The sequence below is a fragment of the Pyrus communis genome, chromosome 15 (assembly GCF_963583255.1).
Source record: "Pyrus communis chromosome 15, drPyrComm1.1, whole genome shotgun sequence".
Lineage (NCBI taxonomy): Eukaryota > Viridiplantae > Streptophyta > Magnoliopsida > Rosales > Rosaceae > Pyrus > Pyrus communis.
In genome coordinates, this window is record NC_084817.1 from 18,447,023 (window position 1) to 18,469,591 (window position 22,569).

General features: G+C 37.4%; 1 protein-coding gene across 2 annotated transcripts; it reads right to left on the bottom strand.

Moving 5' to 3' along the window:
- Window positions 1-7,773: 7,773 nt before the first annotated feature.
- Window positions 7,774-11,680, bottom strand: LOC137717603 (serine/arginine-rich splicing factor SC35-like). Of its 2 annotated transcripts, none has more exons than XM_068457018.1 (7): window positions 11,493-11,680; window positions 11,224-11,382; window positions 11,077-11,143; window positions 10,881-10,958; window positions 9,534-9,725; window positions 9,205-9,421; window positions 7,774-9,092 (listed from the first exon to the last, which is right to left on the bottom strand). In XM_068457018.1, exons 1-7 carry the CDS (start codon window positions 11,566-11,568, stop codon window positions 9,087-9,089), a joined length of 795 nt encoding a protein of 264 aa, XP_068313119.1. In that variant the 5' UTR covers window positions 11,569-11,680; the 3' UTR covers window positions 7,774-9,086. The 2 variants fall into 2 exon arrangements, with proteins under 2 accessions (XP_068313119.1, XP_068313118.1); XM_068457017.1 differs by having other exon boundaries at window positions 9,205-9,442.
- Window positions 11,681-22,569: the final 10,889 nt, after the last annotated feature.

The window sequence follows — 22,569 nt, forward strand, 5'->3', positions numbered from 1 at the left end:
CCATCATCACGTTGTAACAAACCCCAACTGGACTTGGCCAAAAGAGCAGCATTCATGTACTTCATTCTCTTAAGACCCAAACCACCTTTGTTCTTCGGAAGACAAACAGAACTCCATCTCACCAAACAAGTTTTACTTTTGACTTCAGAAGAACCCCACAAAAATTTCCTATTCAATCCATCAATTAAATCACAAGTGCTAACTAGGAGCTTTCATGTCTGCATCATATACACTGGAATAGCTGAAGCAACCGTTTGAATAAGAGTAGTTCTTCCAGCAATAGATAAAGTGTTGGCTTTCCATGCAAAGAGTCTACTCTGAACCTTGTTAACAACCTCCATATAGGTGCTAGAATTAATTCTAGAATGAATTAAAGGCACATCTAGATACTTTCCCAAGTCCTGAACAATTGGAGAGCCACAACTTTCACTAATTAGATCAGCAACACTGCTGTCCACATTAGAAAAGCAAAAAATTTGAGACTTCTCAAAGCTAATTTGTAGCCCAGACAAACAACAAAAAGTGTCCAAACAACATTTAACCACTTTAGCTTGAGAAGCAGAAGCCTCGCTAAAGAGAATAATATCATCTACAAAAAACAAATGCGAAATGGCAGACCCTTTTTTAGCCACTTTGACAGGCTTTCAACATTTATTAGAGACAGCTTCACTGATAAGATGCCCCAACTTCTCCACACATAACACAAAAAGATAAGGAGAGAGAGGATCACCCTGCCTAACACCTCTTTCCAGCCTAAAACTGGTTGAGCATTCCCTATTAACTACAACCTTGTAATCCACTTTACTTACACAATCCATAATAAGCTTGACAGTCAAATCATCAATACCCACTTCAACAAGCATTTCCCTTATAAAATCCCATCTAAGTTTGTCATAGGCTTTAGATAAATTAATTTTCCAAGCCATATAGCCTCTTGCCCCTTCAGTGATGGAAAACATATGCAAAACTTCCTAAGCAATTATAATGTTATCAGTAATATGTCTTCCAGGGATGAAACTAACTTGATTAGGGCTGATAACGGATTTCATAATAGGTCTCAATCTATTAACAAGAATTTTGGTTACCACCTTATACAAAGTAGAACATAAACTTATAGGACGAAATTGGGAAATATCTTGAGGGCCATCAACTTTAGGAACAAGAGTGATTAAGGTACTACCAAGACCATTTGGAATAGAGCCCTTCTTAAAACACTCAGTAATAAGACAAATGATGTCAGAGCTACATAACCCCCAAAAATTCTGAAAAAAATGCAGCATGTTAACCATGTAGCCCAGGAGCCTTAATATCACCAATAGAAAACAAACTATCTTTAGCTTCTTGAAGAGACACATCTTCTTTTAAAGCACCAAGCAAAGACTAATCGACATAAGGGAAAAGATTAGGCATCACACCATTAGAAGTCCCATCAAAAGAATCAGCAAATAAAGAACAAAAGTTATGTACTGCAATCTGCTTGAGATCCTCCGTATCCTCCACCCACACGCCATCATTATTCAACAAACCTTCAATTTTGTTCTTTCTCCTTCTAACGATGGTAGAAAGATGAAAGAACCTTGTATTCCTATCTCCCTCCTGAAGCCATTTAACTCTTGATTTTTGCTTCCAAAAAATTTCCTCCTACTCGAAGATTATTATAACCCTTAGATAATGAAGTGTTGAACCTCAACAAAAAAAAGCCTGCAATTATTACATAGAGCCTTTTGAACACCCTCAATTTGAGCAAGTAACCTTCTTATCTTCCACTCAAGATGACCAAAAATATTTTTATTCCACCATCTCAACTTACCAGAAAGAAAACCAAGTTTCTAATTTATACCAACATCTTGGGACTTCCAATTAGACTCCAAATAATGCTTGAAATTCTCATGCTTCATCCACATAGCCTTAAATTTGAACGGTTTAAACTCTGGATTGGGAATATACTTGCTTTCCAAAGTGATGAGCATAGGAGTATGATCAGAAATAGTTTTTGCAAGGTGTTTGATATGGGCTTCAAGAAAAATCTCCCTCCAAGCAAGATCACAAATTGCCTTATCAAGCCTTTCAAAGACTCTTACACCATTTTTATTAACACCATCCCAAGTGAAAAAAGGACTTGAAAATCCCAAATCCACCATAAAATTAGCATCAAACCAATCCTTAAAACCACCCAAACTAAAGCTTCCAGAGCCCCCCTTCTTTTCATCACATGCCAACAACTCATTAAAGTCTCCAGCAAGAAGCCAAGGAAGATCACATCTAGACTTAAAATTATAGAAAAAATCCCATAAGGCATTTCTCTTTTTAATATCAGGGCTGCCATAATAGCAGAAAAATACCAACTACGCTTACAATCATAAAATACTTGAATAGTAAGAGCTTGCTCACAAGCTTCAACAAACTTCACCTTAACTTTAGTCTCATTCCATAAAAGCCAATTACCCCCAGAAAAACCTGTAGCATCCACAATCTCCCAACTACGGAAATCGAAATTACGAATAATCTCTTTCGCTTTATCCCCACTAATACGGGGTTCCACAACAACCAACAAATCTACTTTATATTGCATCATCAACTTCTTCACAGTCGTGGCAGCCAAATCTATCCCAACTCCTCTGATATTACAAGTTAAAATATTCATAGCAATTACTATAGAGGAAGGGGCCCAATCAGGTAAATCAAGAAGAAAAGAATGGTCCCTCCCCAACATGGGAATTAGGACCACCCTTAGAAATCATATCATCCATAGGTAACGAACTGTCACCCACCAAATCATCTTGACCTTGCATATGCAAATCATTACCAATGGTCATGTCCATCTCACCACAATTACTTTGAGCATGGATGTTAGGTGGTTCATGACCATTAAATGAAGCCTAAAAACCAATTGAGCGACTAGCAACAAGTATCTGCCAATCCTCACTGCAAAACCAATCAATTGAAACAGATTCACCAAATTCAAAATGAGGATGAATCACACTAGAATTTTCCACATCAGTGCTCTTCATAAAACCTTTAAGTATCACTTTTATGCACAAAATTAGAAATATCAACCAGATGAGCTCTATTAGAAATAGTGGTCTTCTTGACTTTAGGAGTCCAAACTTTAGTACTTGAAAACTGGAGGAGAATTATCTTCTTTCGATAACACAGAAAAACGAGACTAGTAGCTCCTTTATTACTACCAGAAGCTACATCCCCACTCATTTTCTTACTGCTTCTCTTTGTTTGAAAAATCATCCAAGGTCCCAAAACAGATTCCTTAACAGAACCATCAACGCTAGTATTGCAACCATTAGTATCAGAATTAACAATACAACCAGCACTTGCACCAATCTCTTTCCCACCAATATCAACATTCATACCATTTACATCACTAGAAACATTACCAACCACCTCATTAATGACAATACAACTATCTCTTCTATGACCATACACTCCTTATTTGAAACAAATATCAGGATGACCCTCATACTCTAAGTTGAACCATGCACCATTCAATTACACATAAGCATCCAAAGGTTTAGTTAGATCCAATTCAACACAAATTCGAGCAAATTCCTCTAGCCCGAGCCAAGTTCAGTGCATCAATTTTCAAAGTTTTACCAAGAAAAGAACCAATTCGTTTCAGAGCCCAAACATCAAGAAATTCAGCTTGAATTCCTGAAATTCTAACCCAAACAGCAATCCTAGTAATTTTGGAAGAATTAGCATCAAACCCAGGTTTCCATTTATGAATTACAAGGTACTGACCCGAAATAACCCAAGGTCCTCCAATAAGAACAAATTCCAAATCCTCCTTCTTCTCAAAAGTTGCAACAAAATAGCCATTAATTAAATCTACAAGCTTAAAACCAACATTCAGCCCCCATTTTCCTTTTAGACGATTATACAAAACAGCAATTGAGAAAGGCTTACCCAACAACTTGACAATTAATGACTTATCCCATGGCTCGCACATCTTCTTCACTGCTCGTTCAGAAAATTGAAAGCTAGGGCCATGTTCACCCTTTGTAACTGCACAATCCAACTCATCATCAAGATCGCACTTGAAATTATCCAAATCCAGAACATGTAATCCATTCTGAACATTCAGACGTTTGTCTCTCCAACTCAATTTGACACCGTCGACAACCATCACTAGCCTGGTCGTCTCCATCGCAACTTGTTGATCATCATCATTACCAACAGTCGCAATCTCAGGCTCAACACGATTTCGTTTCAAAACCCTCGAATCAGTAGACTTAAACTCGAAAACAGCAGTCCCTGACAGTCTAAAGACTGCCACTCCACTACCATCCGCCAAATCCACCTTGCCGCTGAAAAGCACAAAGCAAAACTCACCTGGAGAAAGAAAAAGGAAGAAACTGACAAGGCGTGTGAGGCGCGTTCAAATTCAATTCTTTTTTCCATGCACATGTTCTTTGATTTGCCGCTTTTCACATTTTCAGTGTATTAGAGAAATCACGGAAATCCAAAACCCGAGATCTTTATCTCTGGCCTTGATTTTGTATATAGAAATATGAATATGAAATTTTACGTTGGTTTTCTTGTGCAAACGCTACTCCAAATTTTTATTTTTATTTTCTAAGAAAAACACGATTTTTGTGTTATTTGTGTTCATTTTTAAAGTTTGATTGAGGTTGCAGGGCCTTTCTTCCCTTTTGTATTGTTTTCGGACTTGAAAGAAGAATTTTCGTTCTTGTAATCAAAACCTTAATATATCACATCTCAATCACCACCATGCCCAAATAAGAATTCTCTAACTCACTTACCAACTCAACTATGGTTAATTATGTCAAAATAACAGTGTATGAAATGTCAAACCATGAAATTGGCAGAAAGAAATTTCAATACCAAATTGGACAGAAAGAAAAGTCAGAAATACGAACTTCATATGTATCATCTAACAAAATGTCCTTGCTGGATATGTCTCGATGAACATTTGGCAGAGACACGTTAGAGTGCATATAGGATAAACCATGAGCCACACCTTTAATGATATTCACCCTCTTACTCCAGTCCAACTTCCTAGCTTCCACATCATTATCCAAGACTGAATACAAGCTACCCCTTCTAAGGTAGTCGTAAATGAGTGCTGCGAATGTTAACAAAAACCATAAAGCTTAACAAGGTTCCGTCGGCGTATCTCAGTTGATGCCCTTACCTCGTTTAAGAACTCTTTCGATTGCTCTACTCACCACCATCACACGGACTATGGAGTCCTTAACTGCTACCAAGTCATCTGAGGGCAGCATTGCTTTGTAAACACTTCCAACTGACCCTCTCCCAATGCAATATTTAGCATCAAAATCCTCAGTTGCTTTTACGATTTCTTCGTACAATATTTTCCATCAAATATTGATATTGCGAGCAATTCAAATCTTTGGTTGAATGTCGCTTTGTTCGTTTTGTTCCTTTTTCTTCTCAAAATGACATAGATTGCATAGAAAGCAATTATAAATGCCCCAACAGCAGGAAGCATGATCAAGAAGTGCACAAAACCAATTTTCGAGTTAGGCTTCTTTTTTCTAAGACAATTATTTCAGGGCTGCAGCAGACTTTTACAATGGCGTAGGATCGACAGTCTGTCTTGTAAAGACTCAGCAACGGTTTTTGGTGGGCAAGTCTTCAAATTATTGGCGTAAGATCGAAAATTGGACCAAGTCATACCTTTTAAAGGCTGCACCTGTTGCAAAAAAAAAAGCATCTCGCATTTACTACATCTCGCATTTTCTCCTCTTAGAAGCTTAAGGTTAGTTTGGTATTGTTGTGATTTGAAAAATAAATAAAAATAAGGGTAAATTACACTTTACCACCTCAGGTTTGAGGTCGATTTTAATTCCTTACAACATCTTTAAAACATTTCAATCTCATACCTCAAGTATTATTTTATTTCAATATAATACATTCGTTACATTTTCCATCCATTGATATGTTAAGAGCTGATGTGGCTGTGTCATGCGGTAAAAAAATATTTTTTAAAATTTTTTTTTTAAAAAAACCTAAATCTTCTTTAAAAAAAAAACAAAACAAAAAAAAACAAAACAAACGGAAAACGCATAACCCAACCCCCAACTCCCCCATCTATCTCCTTCTTCTCCAACCCGCTAACCCTTTACTCTTCCATCCTTGCCCACTAACGTCTCCATCCCCGCAAACCCACCGCCTCGCCACCGCCACATTTTGGTCTCGGATCTTCGACCTGGATCCCCATCGACAAAACCTTCTTCCTCGCTGTCGACTTTGTCGTGGAAAGTCAGATTCGAGACGGGCCTCTTCGCGGCATCACTAGGTGGGTTGAGAGGGAAGAAGAAGCGGAAGAAGAAGAGAGTGGAGGAGATGGGTTTTCCGATCTCGAAGTCCTGCAAGGACCATTCTTTCTTCTAGGTTTCTTGCACTTTTGTGGGTTTTTGTTTTTGATTCCATTGCCCTTTGATTTCTACAATGGATTTTTTGGAATTGAAAGGCCAAAGAGATGATGTGGAGTAGCTCAAATGGGCTGGGTTTTGGGGTCGGGGGAGGTGAAGAGAGTGGAGGAGAAGCGTGGAGGGGAAGGGATGGGATTCTGGGTTTCTTGGTTTTTTTTTTTTTTTTTTTTTTTTTTTTTTTTTTTTTTTTTTTTTTTTTTTTTTAGAAGATTCAGTTTTATTTTTTTCAATTAAAAATTTTTTTTTTTTGCTACCTGGCATAAATGTGGCAGCCACGTGGCACAAATGTGGCAGCCATGTCAACTCTTAAAGGATTAGTGAATGGAAAATGTAACGGATGTATTATATTAAAATAAAATAGTACTTGAGATATGAAATTGAAATGTTTTAAAGATGTTGTAAGGAATTGAAATCGACCCCAAACCTGAGGTGGTAAAGTGTAATTTACCCTAAAAATAAATAAAAAATTATTTCTATTGTATTGTGAGAATAAACAACTATACAATAAAGTTGTTAAATGTTTCGTAAAATTTTTTGTTGTAAAAGTGTTTTTAACATAAAAAACAGTGTCTGAATGTTTGGTAAATTTTAATATAAAATTGATATAAATATGTTAAATGACTAAAAATGATATAATATTTAATGTAATATAATAATTGCCAAAAAAAATAATGCAAAACAAAGATTGTCATTTTGTAGAATATACAAAGATATACACGTCCTTTGAACGTTTCATTAAATGGGCACTTGTTCACTATGTTTTGAAAAAGAAAAAGAAAAAATAAAAAATAACTTTTTTAGAAGCATGGTCGCATGGTAGACTATGCTTCTATTTTGCTATGTTTCTCTACTGGAACCGGCAACAATTTTTTAAATAAGCTTTTTTTTGTTTTGTTTTACTATATATATTTGATGTTCCAAATTTTTTAATAAGCTACTTTTTGCAAAAACACAACCGCAAACCAGCCCGAACTCTTCTATTAGTTGTGAGGAGTCGGAAGACCCAGTCACACGTATACAAGGTCAATCATCAGTGTAACAAAAATCCCGCAAGACGCAAGACTTACACCCCTGATCACGCTACAGTGACATCCAGTGCCAACATCGAAATGCCTAGTGTCTTTAAGTTAAAGTAACACTACTTTCGGCCTAAGATGCCACAGTGAGGTGTAGCCAGGTCCTTCCCCTGTGAGACTTTGAATAACGCAGCATTACTGCAATACAGAACCCAATACGCAAAGGCCTCCTTCAACGTAGAGTGAACATGTTACATTGCGATTATAGCATCTAGGAGTTTTAACAATGATATCGTCGTACCAAGACCCGAAAGAAATTCAAAGAATTTAAAGAAAAATTGCACAATAGTAGAATATCATTATACAAGCTTAACTTCAGTTGAACATGAACTAAATATTACCTAAATATACCAATCATTGCATCAAGGGCATGACTAGAGAATATTCATAGCACTGCGGCGGCTGCCAGCAACTAGCTAATGATCGATCATAACGCGCCCACCACCCAGCTACTTTTCTACTCCCAGAAAAGAAAACAAAAGAAAAACAAAAATCAATGTGTTCCTATAAACTGCATCAGCTCCTAAAAATAATTAATGCATCAGCTTATACTGCATCGGCTACATGCAATAGCAAGTGAATTCCGACCAACTTTAGGCAACCACAGCATCCCCGATTCCTTTACAGGACCAAAACTTTACAATCAGTGAAGCAAAATCAGTGTGATCAAGGGAAAAACAAAAAACTGAAAAACCGATGGATATAAGACTGGAAACATGAGTTTTACTCTTACCAACCAGAGTTTCATGAAAGCAAAACAGGTTAAGAGCGGACCGCAATCAGCAAGAACATGACATTGACATCTACCATTTGTGTAGTTAAAAAAGCACCAACAGCTACTACAGCATCTCGTCAATCAGCAAGTTCACTCTTCCTGATACCACTACATAAGGCCAAACTATCGACCATTGCAAGTAGGATAATAGGATAAGACCAGACTGCAATCAGCAGAGACACGACACATTGACATCTACCATTTCTGTAGTAGAAATAGCACCAACAGCTAGTACAGCTACAGCATCTCACCAATCAGCAATGTTCACTCTTCCCGAACATCACTAATAAATAAGGCCAGTATATGGTCCGCCGTAAGTATATGAACAAAGCAAGTTTCAGTTCAAGGAAAGAAAAAACAAACATAAGTAAAAATAACGAAGCAGAAAAAATGCCAGCAATAAAAAAGCTCAAAACAAATACGAATAGAAAGAAAACAAAAAGATTAAATATTTTGAAAAAAATAAAGACGCTAATTATAGAACCTAAAAAACTGCAATGTAAAACGATACTCAGAAGACTCCCATTCGCATGGACTGCTAAGGCCATTATAAAAACTACAGCAAACCCTTAATATTGTACCAGCCCAGTAATAGAATACAAAAGGCTACCATCAGACTTAGATGAGTTAAAAAACTCACTGAGTCCAACAAAGAAATGTTTAACCTTCAACAAAACTGCAGGAAGTCAAAAGTAACATTCAATACTTTGATCCAAATATGAAACTCATCCTCCAACTAAGAATGCAGACACAAGGCGTCAAGCCAAAGGTTATCATCTCGGGCCAATAGATGAGGGTCCATCATTCCTGCAGAACAATATAACATCTTAAACGACTCATACAGACTTATTCATGCAATAATATGTTGCAATCCAACAATAGGAACAATTAAATATCTACCCAAAGTGTATGGGCTTACATCAGCATCAGATTTACGAGGGGAAAGACTTGGAGAATCATCACGTCGTCCATGTGGTGAAACATCTTTGGGGGTAGGAGAGCGTTCCTTGCGGTTGCGTCCATGAACATTCTCAACCCTAGAAGGTGTCGTACGAGGAGATGTACTCATGCGAGGAGAAGGGCTCCTGCAAGGAGATGAGCTCCTACGAGGAGAGGGGCTCCTGCGAGACTTGGGACTATTCCGAACAGGAGAGGCACTTTCAAGTACAAAAGGTTAGCATCAAATAACACTTTAGTAAGGCACAATAATTCATGATAAAAGACATTATCAGAAACAATATTTTATACCTTCCATATGACCGGCTTCGACTCCGCCGCTCATCATCATATCTGCCCCTCTTACGATTATCAGGACTTGCACTGCGGCTCCTACTTCTGTAGCGATGCTCTCTTTCACTCCTATGGTGCCTGTCACGACTATATTTATCCCTACTTCGACTGCGACTTCCGTAATCCTTTTCCTTATATTCATCTCGATACCTGAAAATTTTTAGGGTCAGTTGCTGCAACATAATTTCCACAAATTTTATACTCATGTCAGTGATACAGCTTTCCAAAAGCACACAATTACTAACAAACACATATGGCTGTATTAGCTCCCAATATAAATAAATAAATAAAACACCCTAAATCCATGTAAAATCTGTTCAGTGAGAATAGAGGCCTATGTCATAATAACTGTACTAATAAACTGAATAAAAAAAATTTATATAAAAAATAAAAAAAATACACCAGCTTCAAAGAACAGCTGTACCGTTGCAAGAATCAAATAACTGAAACAGAGACATCACCCTCCACCCAAAGCATCATGTAGCACTAAGAAATAGTTAAGAGCTCTTCGTCAACATGAAAAAAGAAAGAATGTTGAGGATCGAAAGAAGTAGGTATTTCGAATTCAAAACACCTGAGCCTTGTTAATGAGTCCTTTGGTCCTCTGCCATTATGCTAGGACCCCAATCATTAAAAAATAAAAACAGAAACGGATATGCAAACCCCCAGTAAAAAATGAAGAAAAGAAAGAAAAATTATGTACGAAGGTGTAACAACAACAACAAGAACAAAGCCTTTTCCCACTAAGTGGGGTCGACTACATGAATCCTAAAACGCCATTGCGCTCGGTTCTGTGTCATGTCCTCCGTTAGATCCAAGTACTCCAAGTCTTTTCTTAGAGTCTCTTCCAAAGTCTTCCCAAGTCTTCCTCTACTCCTTCGGCAGAAAATTTCACCAAAACCCCCAAAAAGTTGTAGGATGGTGAAAAACGCCAATACCAGATAGCGTTTAAGAAACAAAAATCAACCAGTCCAGACCGCTACACTTATCACCCTATGATACAACTATCACCCCATGCTACAACAGCATACCCCTTGCATATATGCAGTCCACTTCAATGGCAACTGATAACCATCAGCTGCTAAAATTAAATGCGTAGATGTATTAAAGCAAACAGTGAACTGTAAATACCAACTAAATACAGCACGCACATATTATTCAGAAGCACACTGCAAAACCAATATGTGGTAATGCATGACTAGAAACGCAACATTAGAACACAAGATATCGGTATTACCCAATTATAGTTAATCAGAATACAACGATTTGTGCTTTACCCAATTCCAGCAAATGAAGAAACCTCACCTAGGACGAGGGCTCCGGCTACGGCTTCGGGACCTTGATTTGAGCTTAGAAGTTGATTCACTTACCCTACCCTTGTGGCTAGAAATCAAAAACAAACCAAACCAAAATTGTTAAAACAGCAACACTCCAATAAAAAAAATCAAAACTTGCAACAAACACAATTCTCAAAACCCATTACATCACACGAAAAACTTACATTCGCTCCGCATTGGGGCCGTATTTAGCAAACTGAACCATAATCTCTCTACCATCGACAACTCTCCCTGAAATCAAAATTCAATTGATTAATTAAAAAATCCCAGCTTCTAATTAAGCTAATAAGCGGGCAGAGTGAGAGAGGAACCATCAAGTTTCTCCACAGCCTTCTGCGCCTCATCCTGATACTTATACCGAACGAAAGCGAATCCGCGGGAATCGCCAGTTCTCCGGTCTCGGGGAATGAAGACATCGACGACCTTTCCGTACTTGTCGAAGAGAGGGAAAAGGTCGTCCGCGGTGGTTCCTGTAAACACACAAAGAGAGAGTGAGAGAGAGAGAGTGTTTCAGAGAGAGGGAGAGAGTTAGGATTTTGAGCAAGGGGATGATGGAGGAGGAGGGCAAAAGGGGAGTTACGGAAAGTGATGTTGAGGACGAGGAGGGAGTAGGTCTCTCTGATGTCCGGAGGTCCGGATCGACCGAAGTGCGACATCTCCGAGAGGGATTGGAGCGGCGGGGGTGCGTGAATCTGCGGCGGTGTCCGAGGGCTCGCGAGCGCTAGGGTTTGTGATTTGAGGTGGGGGATTTTGCGAGCGTAGTGAGGAGGAGGTCAAGTTATTGGGCGGTATGTTGACGAATATGCCCCTCTTTTTGTTTCTTTATTCAATGTGGTTTTTTGGTTTACTTTGTTTACCGACTTCTCCCGGTTTTCTCCGCTTTTCCGCCCATATGTAAATTCCATATAGGTGCAAAGTTCTAGTTTTTTCTTCTGCAATATAATATAAACTAGGGGTCGGCATTTGGGACGGAAAATCAAAAACTGAACCGAGACTAAACTGGACTGCATCGAACGATTCATTTTTTCGGTTTGAAAATAGTTTCAGTTTGAAATCACACCAAAAGCTAAAATAACAGTTTGGTTTCGATTCCTAATATTTGGAAACAAAACGAAATAGAGCCGAACCGCATTATAAAGAAATATTTAATTTAATTAGCAAGTTAGGTGTTGGGTATTGGTTATTTGGCGGAATCTATACAAGATTTAAATTTGGATACTTGAATCTTAGTATAGTGGTCATTGGTTGTTGGAATTTATTTTTCCCTTTTGATTTTGAAACAAACCCAAAGGAATTTCCTTGAACTTTGGTATAGTGGTTGTCAGTTTTGGTTTTACTTACTTTAAAATGTTCTTCTCTCCCATTTGAGGGCTAAAACAAACTGGAAAAAAAATTGTAAAATTAAAATTTGAAAACAAAAAAAAGTTGAGAACCCGAAATCAAAACAGGCATGTAAGGGAAGTCCAATTTTTTAACATGCCTATAAGTTAGGCCCAAATTAAAACCAAATTGAACTAAACCTGAATGGTTTGATTTTACTTCGATTCCAACAGTTAAAACAAATAAACCGCAAAAAAATTCGGCTTTGATTTTACCCTAAAATAAAACTGCAAAAAACTGTGTACTAGCCCTAATTAAAACGCACAAATAATGAAACCAAACGCATAGGGACATATGCTTAATGATTTTTTCAAGTACAAACGATATTATACACTAATCTACAGTAAGAAAAAGAGTAGGGTGTGAAGTTGGGACGTAGTTGTGGGACCATGATTTTCTAGGGCCGGAGTAAGGTGGACCAGAATACAAGTATCTAAGAAGTTCGGTCATGGACTCAACAATTCCGAGCGGAGCTGGATTAACTGAGCAATGGGCGAAGTCTGAATGACTTCACTAAGAATGATCATACTTGTTCCGTAAGTTACGGGAACTTGATCCAACACGAAATCAACCAGGTTTCGTATTTGGAGTTCCTACATTGAGGAATTGGCGTGCACCACAAGTAATCACACCCCCAAAGGCATGCAATATCTACTCCTAGATATCCTCTGAAATTCTCCTGGTTTAATAGAGGATTTTATCTTTAAAAGGTCTCTCTCCCAATTGGTATAAATACATCATTCTAGGGTTCATCTCTGGTAACACAATTATCGTACTCTAACTCTCTTGCCCATTATTTGAGTCTTATTTTGCTTACTAACTTGACTGTTTGAGAGCCTTTGACCAGCACACACCAAGTCTTTAGCTTGCTCACCGTTGTCTACTATTTTACATGTTACTTGGATTTATGCATCTCCAGCACTTGTGGCGGTGCACGAATTTGGTTCCAACAATTGGTGCTTTCATTGGGAGTGAACTTATATCCATCTCGAGCATATCATTATACCCCTACGGAGGCCCTTCTAAAGAGATCACGCTATAACTGCACCACTTCTAGGCACGGCGAGAACGAAGATGTTTCTGTTCTGGACCGAATATGGGAGATTATGTTGCAGATATATATGTCTGTAAAGGATCTCTGAATAAGCTCACTATCTAAAGAACGAGTGAGAATCGTTGACCTCAAGATACGAGTAAAGGCTCTTGAAGATGTCGTCTCCCGTTTTAATAAGCAATGGTGTAGGTAACGCCTACTCAAACCCAACAAGAACCGTTGATCTAAGCTATGCGCATAGCCCCAACAACCTACTCCCAAAATGCGACGTAGAAAGTTTAGAAAGATTCAGGACCTTCGCCCAGTCCGATGGTCAGGAAAAGAATCACTATCCAGGATCAATTGCATAGACGGAGAACAGGAATATTTGGGAAAGACTTGAAAGGAAAGGAAGGCAGTAAGCAAGAAGCCTCGAATGGTGGCTTCAATCAACAACCACTACCTATCGATTCTAACATCTTGATGTTCTCTGATCGAAAGTTAGAAGATGTTTACTCCCCTCGCAACGACACTCTTGTCATCAAGGTATAGATTTTTAACATTATGGTTAGCCGAGTTTTGGTGGATAATGGATCATAAGTCAATGTCTTCTTCAAAGACGCAGTCGAGAAGATAAGAATCCTCGACAACATTAACAATAGAAAAAATAACCTTCATACCTTTAACGGAACCTCTGTCTGGTTTTTGGGAACTGTGAAACTTATGGTTCAGGCAGAGCCATACAACCATCTAGTGACCTTCCATTTTATGGTTGCCCGACTCTTCATAATGCCATGCTCGGTCAAAACTATCTGAACAAGATGAGAATCGTTCCCTCAACCTACCACCAGCTGATTCGCTACGCCATTCCGGATGGAATAAAGAAATCAAGGGAGACCAAGCGGGGGCACACTGATGCACTGTTGAAAGCAAGAATATGATTCGGAATGAAGAGCGATGCTCCTTCCAAACTCTCATAGACGAATCAGCATAGCAGTCACAACCTCGGAGTCAACAAACAAGTTATAAAGAGTTCGACCTAAATCTTAACCACCAAGACGACAGCACTCCGAAGTCAAAGACGGATGAAGACGCTATGTATATCAACCTCAATCTCGACAAACCAAAACTCCAAGCTAGGATCGGGTCAAAATCGACCGATTGAAAGAATGAACTATTCACCAACTTCTTATGTGACAACAAAGACGTGTTCGCTTAGTCCGCAAAGGACATGCCTGGGATTAACCACTTCGTGATTTGCTATCGCCTCCACTTGGACCCAACCGCCATACCAATTATCCAGCATAAACGAAATCATGAAAGTAAACGAAGTAAAATTATAGAAGCCGAGATCGACAAGCTCAAGGACGCCAACTTAATCGTCAAAGTACACCATCAATTGAAGCTCAAACTTGAAACTCAACTCTTTTGCACGAATATTTTAACAAATTCAAAGACAAACAACAAATATAAAGTTGATGACAGGATTGGAGGTGTGGTGAATGCTGTCAAATTGCGACAAAGATAAGAAAGGTTAATAATAGTTAATTTTATGTCAATTCAATTTCTCTCTCTACTTGGTTTAAGGTTATTTATAATGCACTGGCGTATGAGATGTACCATTGTTTAAACTGTTATATTTTTTGTTGAACGAATTAAACTGTTATATTAAAACTATTAAAATCTAGGGTAAATCTCAGTTTACTACCCTCAAGTTTCGTGGTTTTCAACATTTAGTACATGAAGTTTTTTTCGTCTTAGAGTCATACCTAAAGTGTTAATTTTGGGAAAGTCTCATACATCCATTAGTCTGGCTATTAAGTCTCTCGTTAACTAATGACATGGAACCCATGAGGACAATGATTAGGCGCCATGTGTCATTAAGAGGTCCACGTGGAAATTAAAAATTCAAAAAAAAAATTTCCCACCCAAATTTAAAATATTAAACTAATTAATCAAATAAAAGTATTTTTTTCAAAAAAAAATCCCAGAACCCTCTTTGTCTTCCCCACCCGACATCCCTCCATCCCCTCCACCCGACATCTCTCTCTTCCTTCACTCTCCCTCTCTATCCTCTGTGTTACTTGCAGGTTGATTAAGGGCTTAGAGATTTGGATCTTATCAATGATATCATCATTCTCGAATCCTGGTTTCCCTCATGTGCACGCCCACCTAACCCATCTTCCTACCATGGATGCACGCCTCTCAGCTGTAATTGACTCCCTTGAAGCTTCGATGTGTGCTGAGTTCCGTGCAATTCGGGATTCTGCCCTTGCTTTCTGCAAAGCTGTGGATTCTGCAGTCGCACCAATCTGCCGTAACCTTGCTCTCTTACACCATGACTTAGCTCTTGGTGCTGGGGACGATTATGATCCAGCCCCGATGTGATATCCCATCCCCAAAATTATTATTTTATTTTATTCTTGACGTATTTCGAAGATTTGATTGGAACTAGTTCTTTATTTCTCCAAATTTAAGAAAAACGAAGTGAGGGGTACTTTAGTCATTTCTAATTTTCTTGACCTTTTCGGTCAACTCTTGAATTGGTTAGGTAGAGTTCGATTCCATGAGCGTGTAGACATAAACAGATCTTATTTCCGAGTCCGAACGGAAAAGTTAGAGTCGTTTGAAGTTGGTGGCATTTTGGTAATTTTACCAAAATGCTATAATTGGAGTGAAACCTCCAAAAAAGGGGTGAGGTTTTCAGAAAATGGAAAGGGGAGCTGCCTAACCCGTTTTAGGGAGAATTGGACCCATAAACCCACCAAACTTGACTCGCTTGTATCTTCTTCATCCGAGCTCCGTTTTGGGTGATCTTGGTGTCCATGGAAAGCTCTTAACAAGCCCTACATCTCTATGATGTTAGATTTCCCCATTTCTTTTCCATCTTTGCAGTTCGAGGTCGCAAAGCCCACGACTTTTCCAGCGGTTTTATCATTTTTCCGGCGATTTCGGCAACGATTTCCTTCGAGTAAGGTATGAAACTTCATCTACTCTTCATAATCTTCAAGTGGGTATGCTTAGTTTGTGCTTTCGAATTCATTTTAGAGTTGGGTGTTTAGAACCCTAAAAATCCCGGTTTTTCCTGTGAAATTGGACGGTTTCCGGTTAGAATTTATTGTCGGCCTAGTTGTGAAAAGTGTTTCTCTTGTTAAGCTCTAGCTATCACGTAAATTTGAGCTCATCTAGTTAATGTTGAAAATTCCGGGTTTCTAAACCCTCCATCTTGACTTCCACCACATGTGGCGGTGCGTGGGACCATTCACGAGTGTTGTCTAGGTTTCAAATACCTTCTAGTGACCATGTGAACCTATGTCTAGCTCGGTTTCCAAAGATTCAATTGTTTGGTGTGGTGATCAATTTGGACCGCCACTTGTTTGTGTGATTGACGACAATCCGACCATTGGATCATAATGAAACTTTAGTATGTCATTCTCGAAGCATAATGTGGACTTTGGGAAGTTATGGATCATAAATCTAATTTGAGGATCGTTGTGGACCCCATCGTTGACCGAGAGTTGAATTATGGTCAACATGTCTCGGAACGTTCTAAATAATAAAATTAGTACTATGGGAGACTTAAGTGAAGTCTAGTGGGCCTACATTGGTTAGAGAGTGACTTGAACATATGTGATATGGTTATTACCTTGATTTCTTATATTGGTATCATCTGTGAATTTGACTTGGTCTTATAATGTGATTCTATTGAAATATGATTGTGTATATATATATTTAGCCATAGACATATGTTTATTAAACATGATTTGGCTTGTGTACTGATGATGATCGTGATATGTGATTTGACGTGCATATTCGAAAGGTGGTTGATTTACATAGATGGTATGATATGATGAAATGTGAGTGACTTTAATATATGTGAATATGAAATGGTTTTATAATCATTTTTCCTATAAATTGTTAATTTTCATATTTAGCCAATGATATAGTTATATGAAGTGGGATTTGACGTGCATATTGGAAATATGGTTTGTTTTGTATGATTGGCATGATTTGATGAAGGTGAGGGCTAGTGGTGGACCGTTAACCCATTGTCATGGGGTTTGTTGCTCTAAAACATGTGTCAATGCTCGTTTCATTATTTCATTTCTTGTTTCGTTGAGCTTTTATAACTTGAGTAACTTGATTCATGTGTTGTTTCATTGATTGGTGGTTATGCAATGTACTCCGCAATTCCGTTGAGTGATGGTCCGGAATCGTATCCTGGGTTGGATTCCGTTGAGTGATGGTCCGGAATCCTTCCTACTCCACTCCGCGATTCCGTTGAGTGATGGTCAAGAATCGTATCTTGGTTTGGGTTCCGTTGAGTGATGGTCCGGAATCCCTCTTACTCTGCGATCCCGTTGAGTGATGGTCCGGGATTGTATCCACCTTAGTTCATTAAGTTTAGTTTAAGATGGTTGCAAAGGTGTAGGCTTTGGATGAACTGTGTCGCCCTAATTCTACTTTCATTGTGTGTATGTGAATATGGGTGTGAGATGTTATGGTTGTTTGAAATGAACTTTTGGATGTCTGGGTGACTCCCTCGGAGTTTTCAAAAGTTTGGTATTGATTTCTTATGAAATATTTATATTCAAGGTTTATAAATTATGATTGATGGCTGGTTTTATTATTGTATCACATGCTTATTTTATTGTCCCTCACCCGAGCCTCTCAGCTTATCTGAGTGCCTGATTTGCCAGTGCACCAATTCCATAATACTGGCATTGACTTTACATATGACAGGTCTGGGTAGATTATGAGAAACCGCTTGATATTTTGGTTCCATTGAGTGGTCCGGAACCCAATGTTGTTGGATTCCGTTGAGTGGTCCGGAATCCTTGCTTTTGTTCATTCCGTAAGGTGATCTTAGAATCCTAAATTCGAGTAGATGGGAATTACCCACAATAGATATTGTGAAAATAAATTAGAATTACCATGTTATTATTCATAACCCAAGTTGGGAATTATGTAGATTTCTTTAATTAAATTCGTGAAATGATATGTTATCTCACTGATTGATTAACATAATTAAATATTAATATTGTGCTTCGTGATCCCTTGATATGTTACAAGCTATGTATTGAGATATAATGTTGGAAGTATAGTGATTGGTATGATGAAGTGAAATGTGATTTGACTTGTGTATTGGAAATAGTTGTGACATGTGATTGAAGTGCATATTGAATTGCTTGGGAGATGTGAGGTCTAGTAATTGACCGATAACCCATTGTGATGTGGATTTGTGCTCGATATTGCTTCGTTTCGTTGAGTTTTCGTGAATTGGGTAACTTGAATCATGTCTTGTTCCTTCGAGCCGTTGTTATGCTTCTTGGACTTCCGTTCAATTCGGTTGGGTGGTCTGGAACTGAGTTCTATTTGGATTTCGTTGAGTGATGGTCCGAAATCCCCTTTGGTGCCTTGGTCCGTTGGGTGGTCCAAAATCCCCTTTTCCAAAGATGTAGTCTTCAACCGAATTGTGTTGCTCTAGCCTTGCGTTTCGACATGTTGTATGTGTTAGTGATGATGTGATGGTTGACATTATTGATTGATGTGATTATGGAATGATGTTGGATATGAGTATGGTTATCATGAGTATTTTAGTTGATTAATATTTCTAGAGAATAATGTGTACTTCGTTAATTCTTAACTATGTTACACAGTATGAAATGCGATTTTATGTGGGAAATGTGATGAATTATGTGATGGATAAAGTGGAAATGTTAATCGTCATGTGGGATTGTTATGTTGGATATCATGGTTATTGTCATGATTAGACTTGTTGATAAATGTGGCTAGAGAATGGTATTGTGCTTCGTTGGTTCTTTGAAATGATATATGTTGTGAATTGCGATATCATGTTGCGACATAATGATTTATATATAGATGGAGGGGAAATCATGATTTTCAGGTGGGTTTGTTATGTAACCCTGAGTCGAGTAATTTCATGCTTGTCAAGTTCTATTGATTGATTGAGAAATGTTATGCCTTTCGACTTAATCGAACTGTGTTGTATGTCAATTATTGTGCATGACGAATTACGAATGGCTTGATCCCTGTCTAGGGTACATAGACAGTCTAACAGGGAGGTTAGATGCAGCCATAATGCATACGAAAAATAATTATGCGATTCGATTATTGAGTTGTGCTTGCCCATATCCCGGAGGTGGGGTATGATAGATACGGATTTTTGGTGACGTCACGTGTCAATTCTGGACATATGTCGGGATTAGGGCGTGACACCCGATGTCTTCTGATGACGTTGAAATTCCTGATCTCGATCACCAAAAACTTCCACGACTTGGGATACAAGAGAGAAATGGCAACCCATAGCGAATTCCCTTGAAAATTCAAGTCCATTCCATTCCTCCGTTACTCATATCATCTCCATTGTTGAGAGCAATGACAAATTCACCCGTCTAGCCGCCACACTCATTTACAATTTGTCACACGGGAAGCGCAAATGGCATTGGATTTTGAATAGGTTACTTGTGTGTTATACTGATGGTCAGGTGGGATGGATGATGTTTATTTGAATGAAATTAATGGGTGGGTTGGCATGTATGAGGTTGGCAAGTTTGTGATGGTTTTTGAATGCAGAGAAAGTGTTTGATGAAATAGCTAAGAGACAAAGTGAGGACGAAGGGGGTGGAGGGGATGGAAGGGTGTCGGGTGGGGAAGACAAAGAGGGTTCTGGGTTTTTTTTTTAATTTTTTTAATAATTATTTTAATATTTTAAATTTGGGCGGGAATATATATATTTTTTTTAAATTTTGAATTTCCACGTGGACGCCTTAATGAAACGTGACGTCCAATCATTATCCACATGGGCGCCACGTCATCAGTTAACGAGGAGATTAACAGTCAGACTAACAGATCTATGAGACTGTCCCAAAATTAACATTTTAGGTATGACTTTGGGACAAAAAAAACTTCATGTACTAAATGTTGAAAATCATGAAACTTGAGGATAGTAAACTGAGATTTACTCTAAAATCTAATAATACAAAGGATTGTGATTTTCATACACCCTTAACTACTTTTCCCACACCCCTTCCTATTTTTTAATACTTAATTGGTATCGTACTATTTAATCTTCCATATATACTCTTCATATTTTTTTATGGTAATTAATGAAAGATTAAATAGGGAGGGATATGGAAGATTAAATAGTAAGATACAAATTAAATATTAAAAAATATGAAAGGATATGGAAAAAGTAGTTAAGAGTGTCTGAAAATCACAATCCTAATACAAGTCCACCCATCCACTACAGAGGTTCAACGCCCACGGCAGTAGGTATAATATTGTCCAGTGTGTTTCCTTGGGGTTTGGGTTTTTCTTCTCAATATTTGTTCATCTGCCACCGCTTATATGTTAAAAGTCAACTCTTCGCACGAATCTTGTACAATTTTGCTTCACGATGTGAAGTCAAATCTATCATGAAGAAGAAGCTTTTGTGATATGTTATTCATGAAAAACTCTGTCGTATTCTCTTATGGTGAGTTGACATTCCATAACTTTTAATGCTGCGTTTTAAGAGTTTTATTTTAATTTTATTTATTTATAAACAATTAGTATATGTCTCACATTTTGTGTGTGAAAATAATTTTTATTTTTATTTTAAAATGGGAAGGAGAAAGAGAGAAAAAATGAATGTGGATTACAGAGATGTTTTTCTTTTTATATTTTATTTTTCAAAATTAGAGGATGTTAGAAGCACTCTTGGATAAGCTTTTGACAAAAAAACTGTAAAATTTAGTTTATGTGAATTTACTTTTTTATCCATGATTTTGTTTTCTGGTAGAAGATAAAATTATCTTTTCACCCTCTTTCGGTTGACAAAGAATATTTTATTAATGTAGTTTAGATTATATTTTAAGTTTTACTAAAAGAATGAGATAAGATTAAAGGTAATGTTAAGGAGACAAAATTTACAAACTAAATGATATGTTACCAATAGGATGAGCACACTTATCAACGTTTAAGTAATAATTCAATTGACAACTTTATGTCCTTTGGTTTACAAAATTTTGTTCACAGATTTAATCTCTTTAGCATTACCCAATATTTAAACTCAGAACACAATAAGCAAAACGGAAATCCTTATTCTCTATAGCAATTCACAACTTATTGTTTTTAGATTTTTTCTAGTAGTGCTAGGTAGGTTACAACTCATACTAATTACCACCTAAACACATATCAACAAGAAAATACTGATTAATAACCACATAAACACGTATCGATAAAAAAGAAAAAGAAAAATAAGGGGTAATTAACACATTTCCATCGGTAATTCCCTTTAATTGCAAGTAGTGGAAGCCATCTCATCTGCCACATGTCACATCAAACTTTGCATACAGCGGAAACAGAAGGAAATAGTGGAAGGGAAGGTGCACGTTTTCGTTTCATCACCAACCACCCACCCCCAGCTAATTAACTTAATCTATAAACAATTGCATGCATGTGACCTTTTCGTTTTTCTAATCATTTTGTTTTTGGTCAATTCATTTTTCTAATTCAAGTGAACGTGTTGAAGCTTGATACTCCATCACTAAAGGAATATCATGATTTCTTTTCTAACATGATTATTCTTTCAAAATTTACTTAAAAATCCTAATTATGAATGTCAAAGAAATCATACGTATTCGATCAATTTGAATATTTGGCATTCATAATTAGGAATATCATCAAGTACCCGCTCTTTTTAAACCTAATTACGAATATTCATATATGGATTTAGCTGATGCGTGTGATATGATTGCATCTTTTTTGAAGTTTACGTAAAGACTTACATTTGATAAAGTAATGGACGATGGTGTTGTTTTTTCTCATCAGGATTTTCTTGGGAGCTGATTTTTATTAAAAAAAAAAAAAAAAAAATCAGCCTCTTACACCATCTTTGTTTATTTCTAATCATTGTTAATTACATTGAAATATTTGAGAATGGTAGAGAAACTGAAGAAGAAAGAATAACAGAGAGAAAAAGTATAGAGAGAGAAAGTTTAGAGAAAAAAAATGTGAGACTTGTATTCACCTTAGAGAATTACTATTACAACTCTGTTTTTATAATAGATGCTAACAAATCTAACAAATATTAACAAATTTACTAATTAATTGTTGACTTGTACAATCACTTTAACTAATCATCTAACTAATGGTGTGGAACCCTTAATAGCAATCAGATTGAATCACTCAAACAAAAATAACAAACGTGATCAAATATGGATGTGTAGAAAGAGGAAAA

Excerpts from the sequence above, each read along its gene's own strand:
- LOC137717603 (XM_068457017.1), bottom strand. The coding sequence starts at position 11,568 with ATGTCGCACTTCGGTCGATCCGGACCTCCGGACATCAGAGAGACCTAC. Across the intron at positions 11,144-11,223 it reads GGCTGTGGAGAAACTTGATG|GGAGAGTTGTCGATGGTAGA; the intron begins GTTCCTCTCTCA and ends TTTTGATTTCAG. Across the intron at positions 9,443-9,533 it reads CGAAGCCGGTCATATGGAAG|TGCCTCTCCTGTTCGGAATA; the intron begins GTATAAAATATT and ends TGTACTTGAAAG.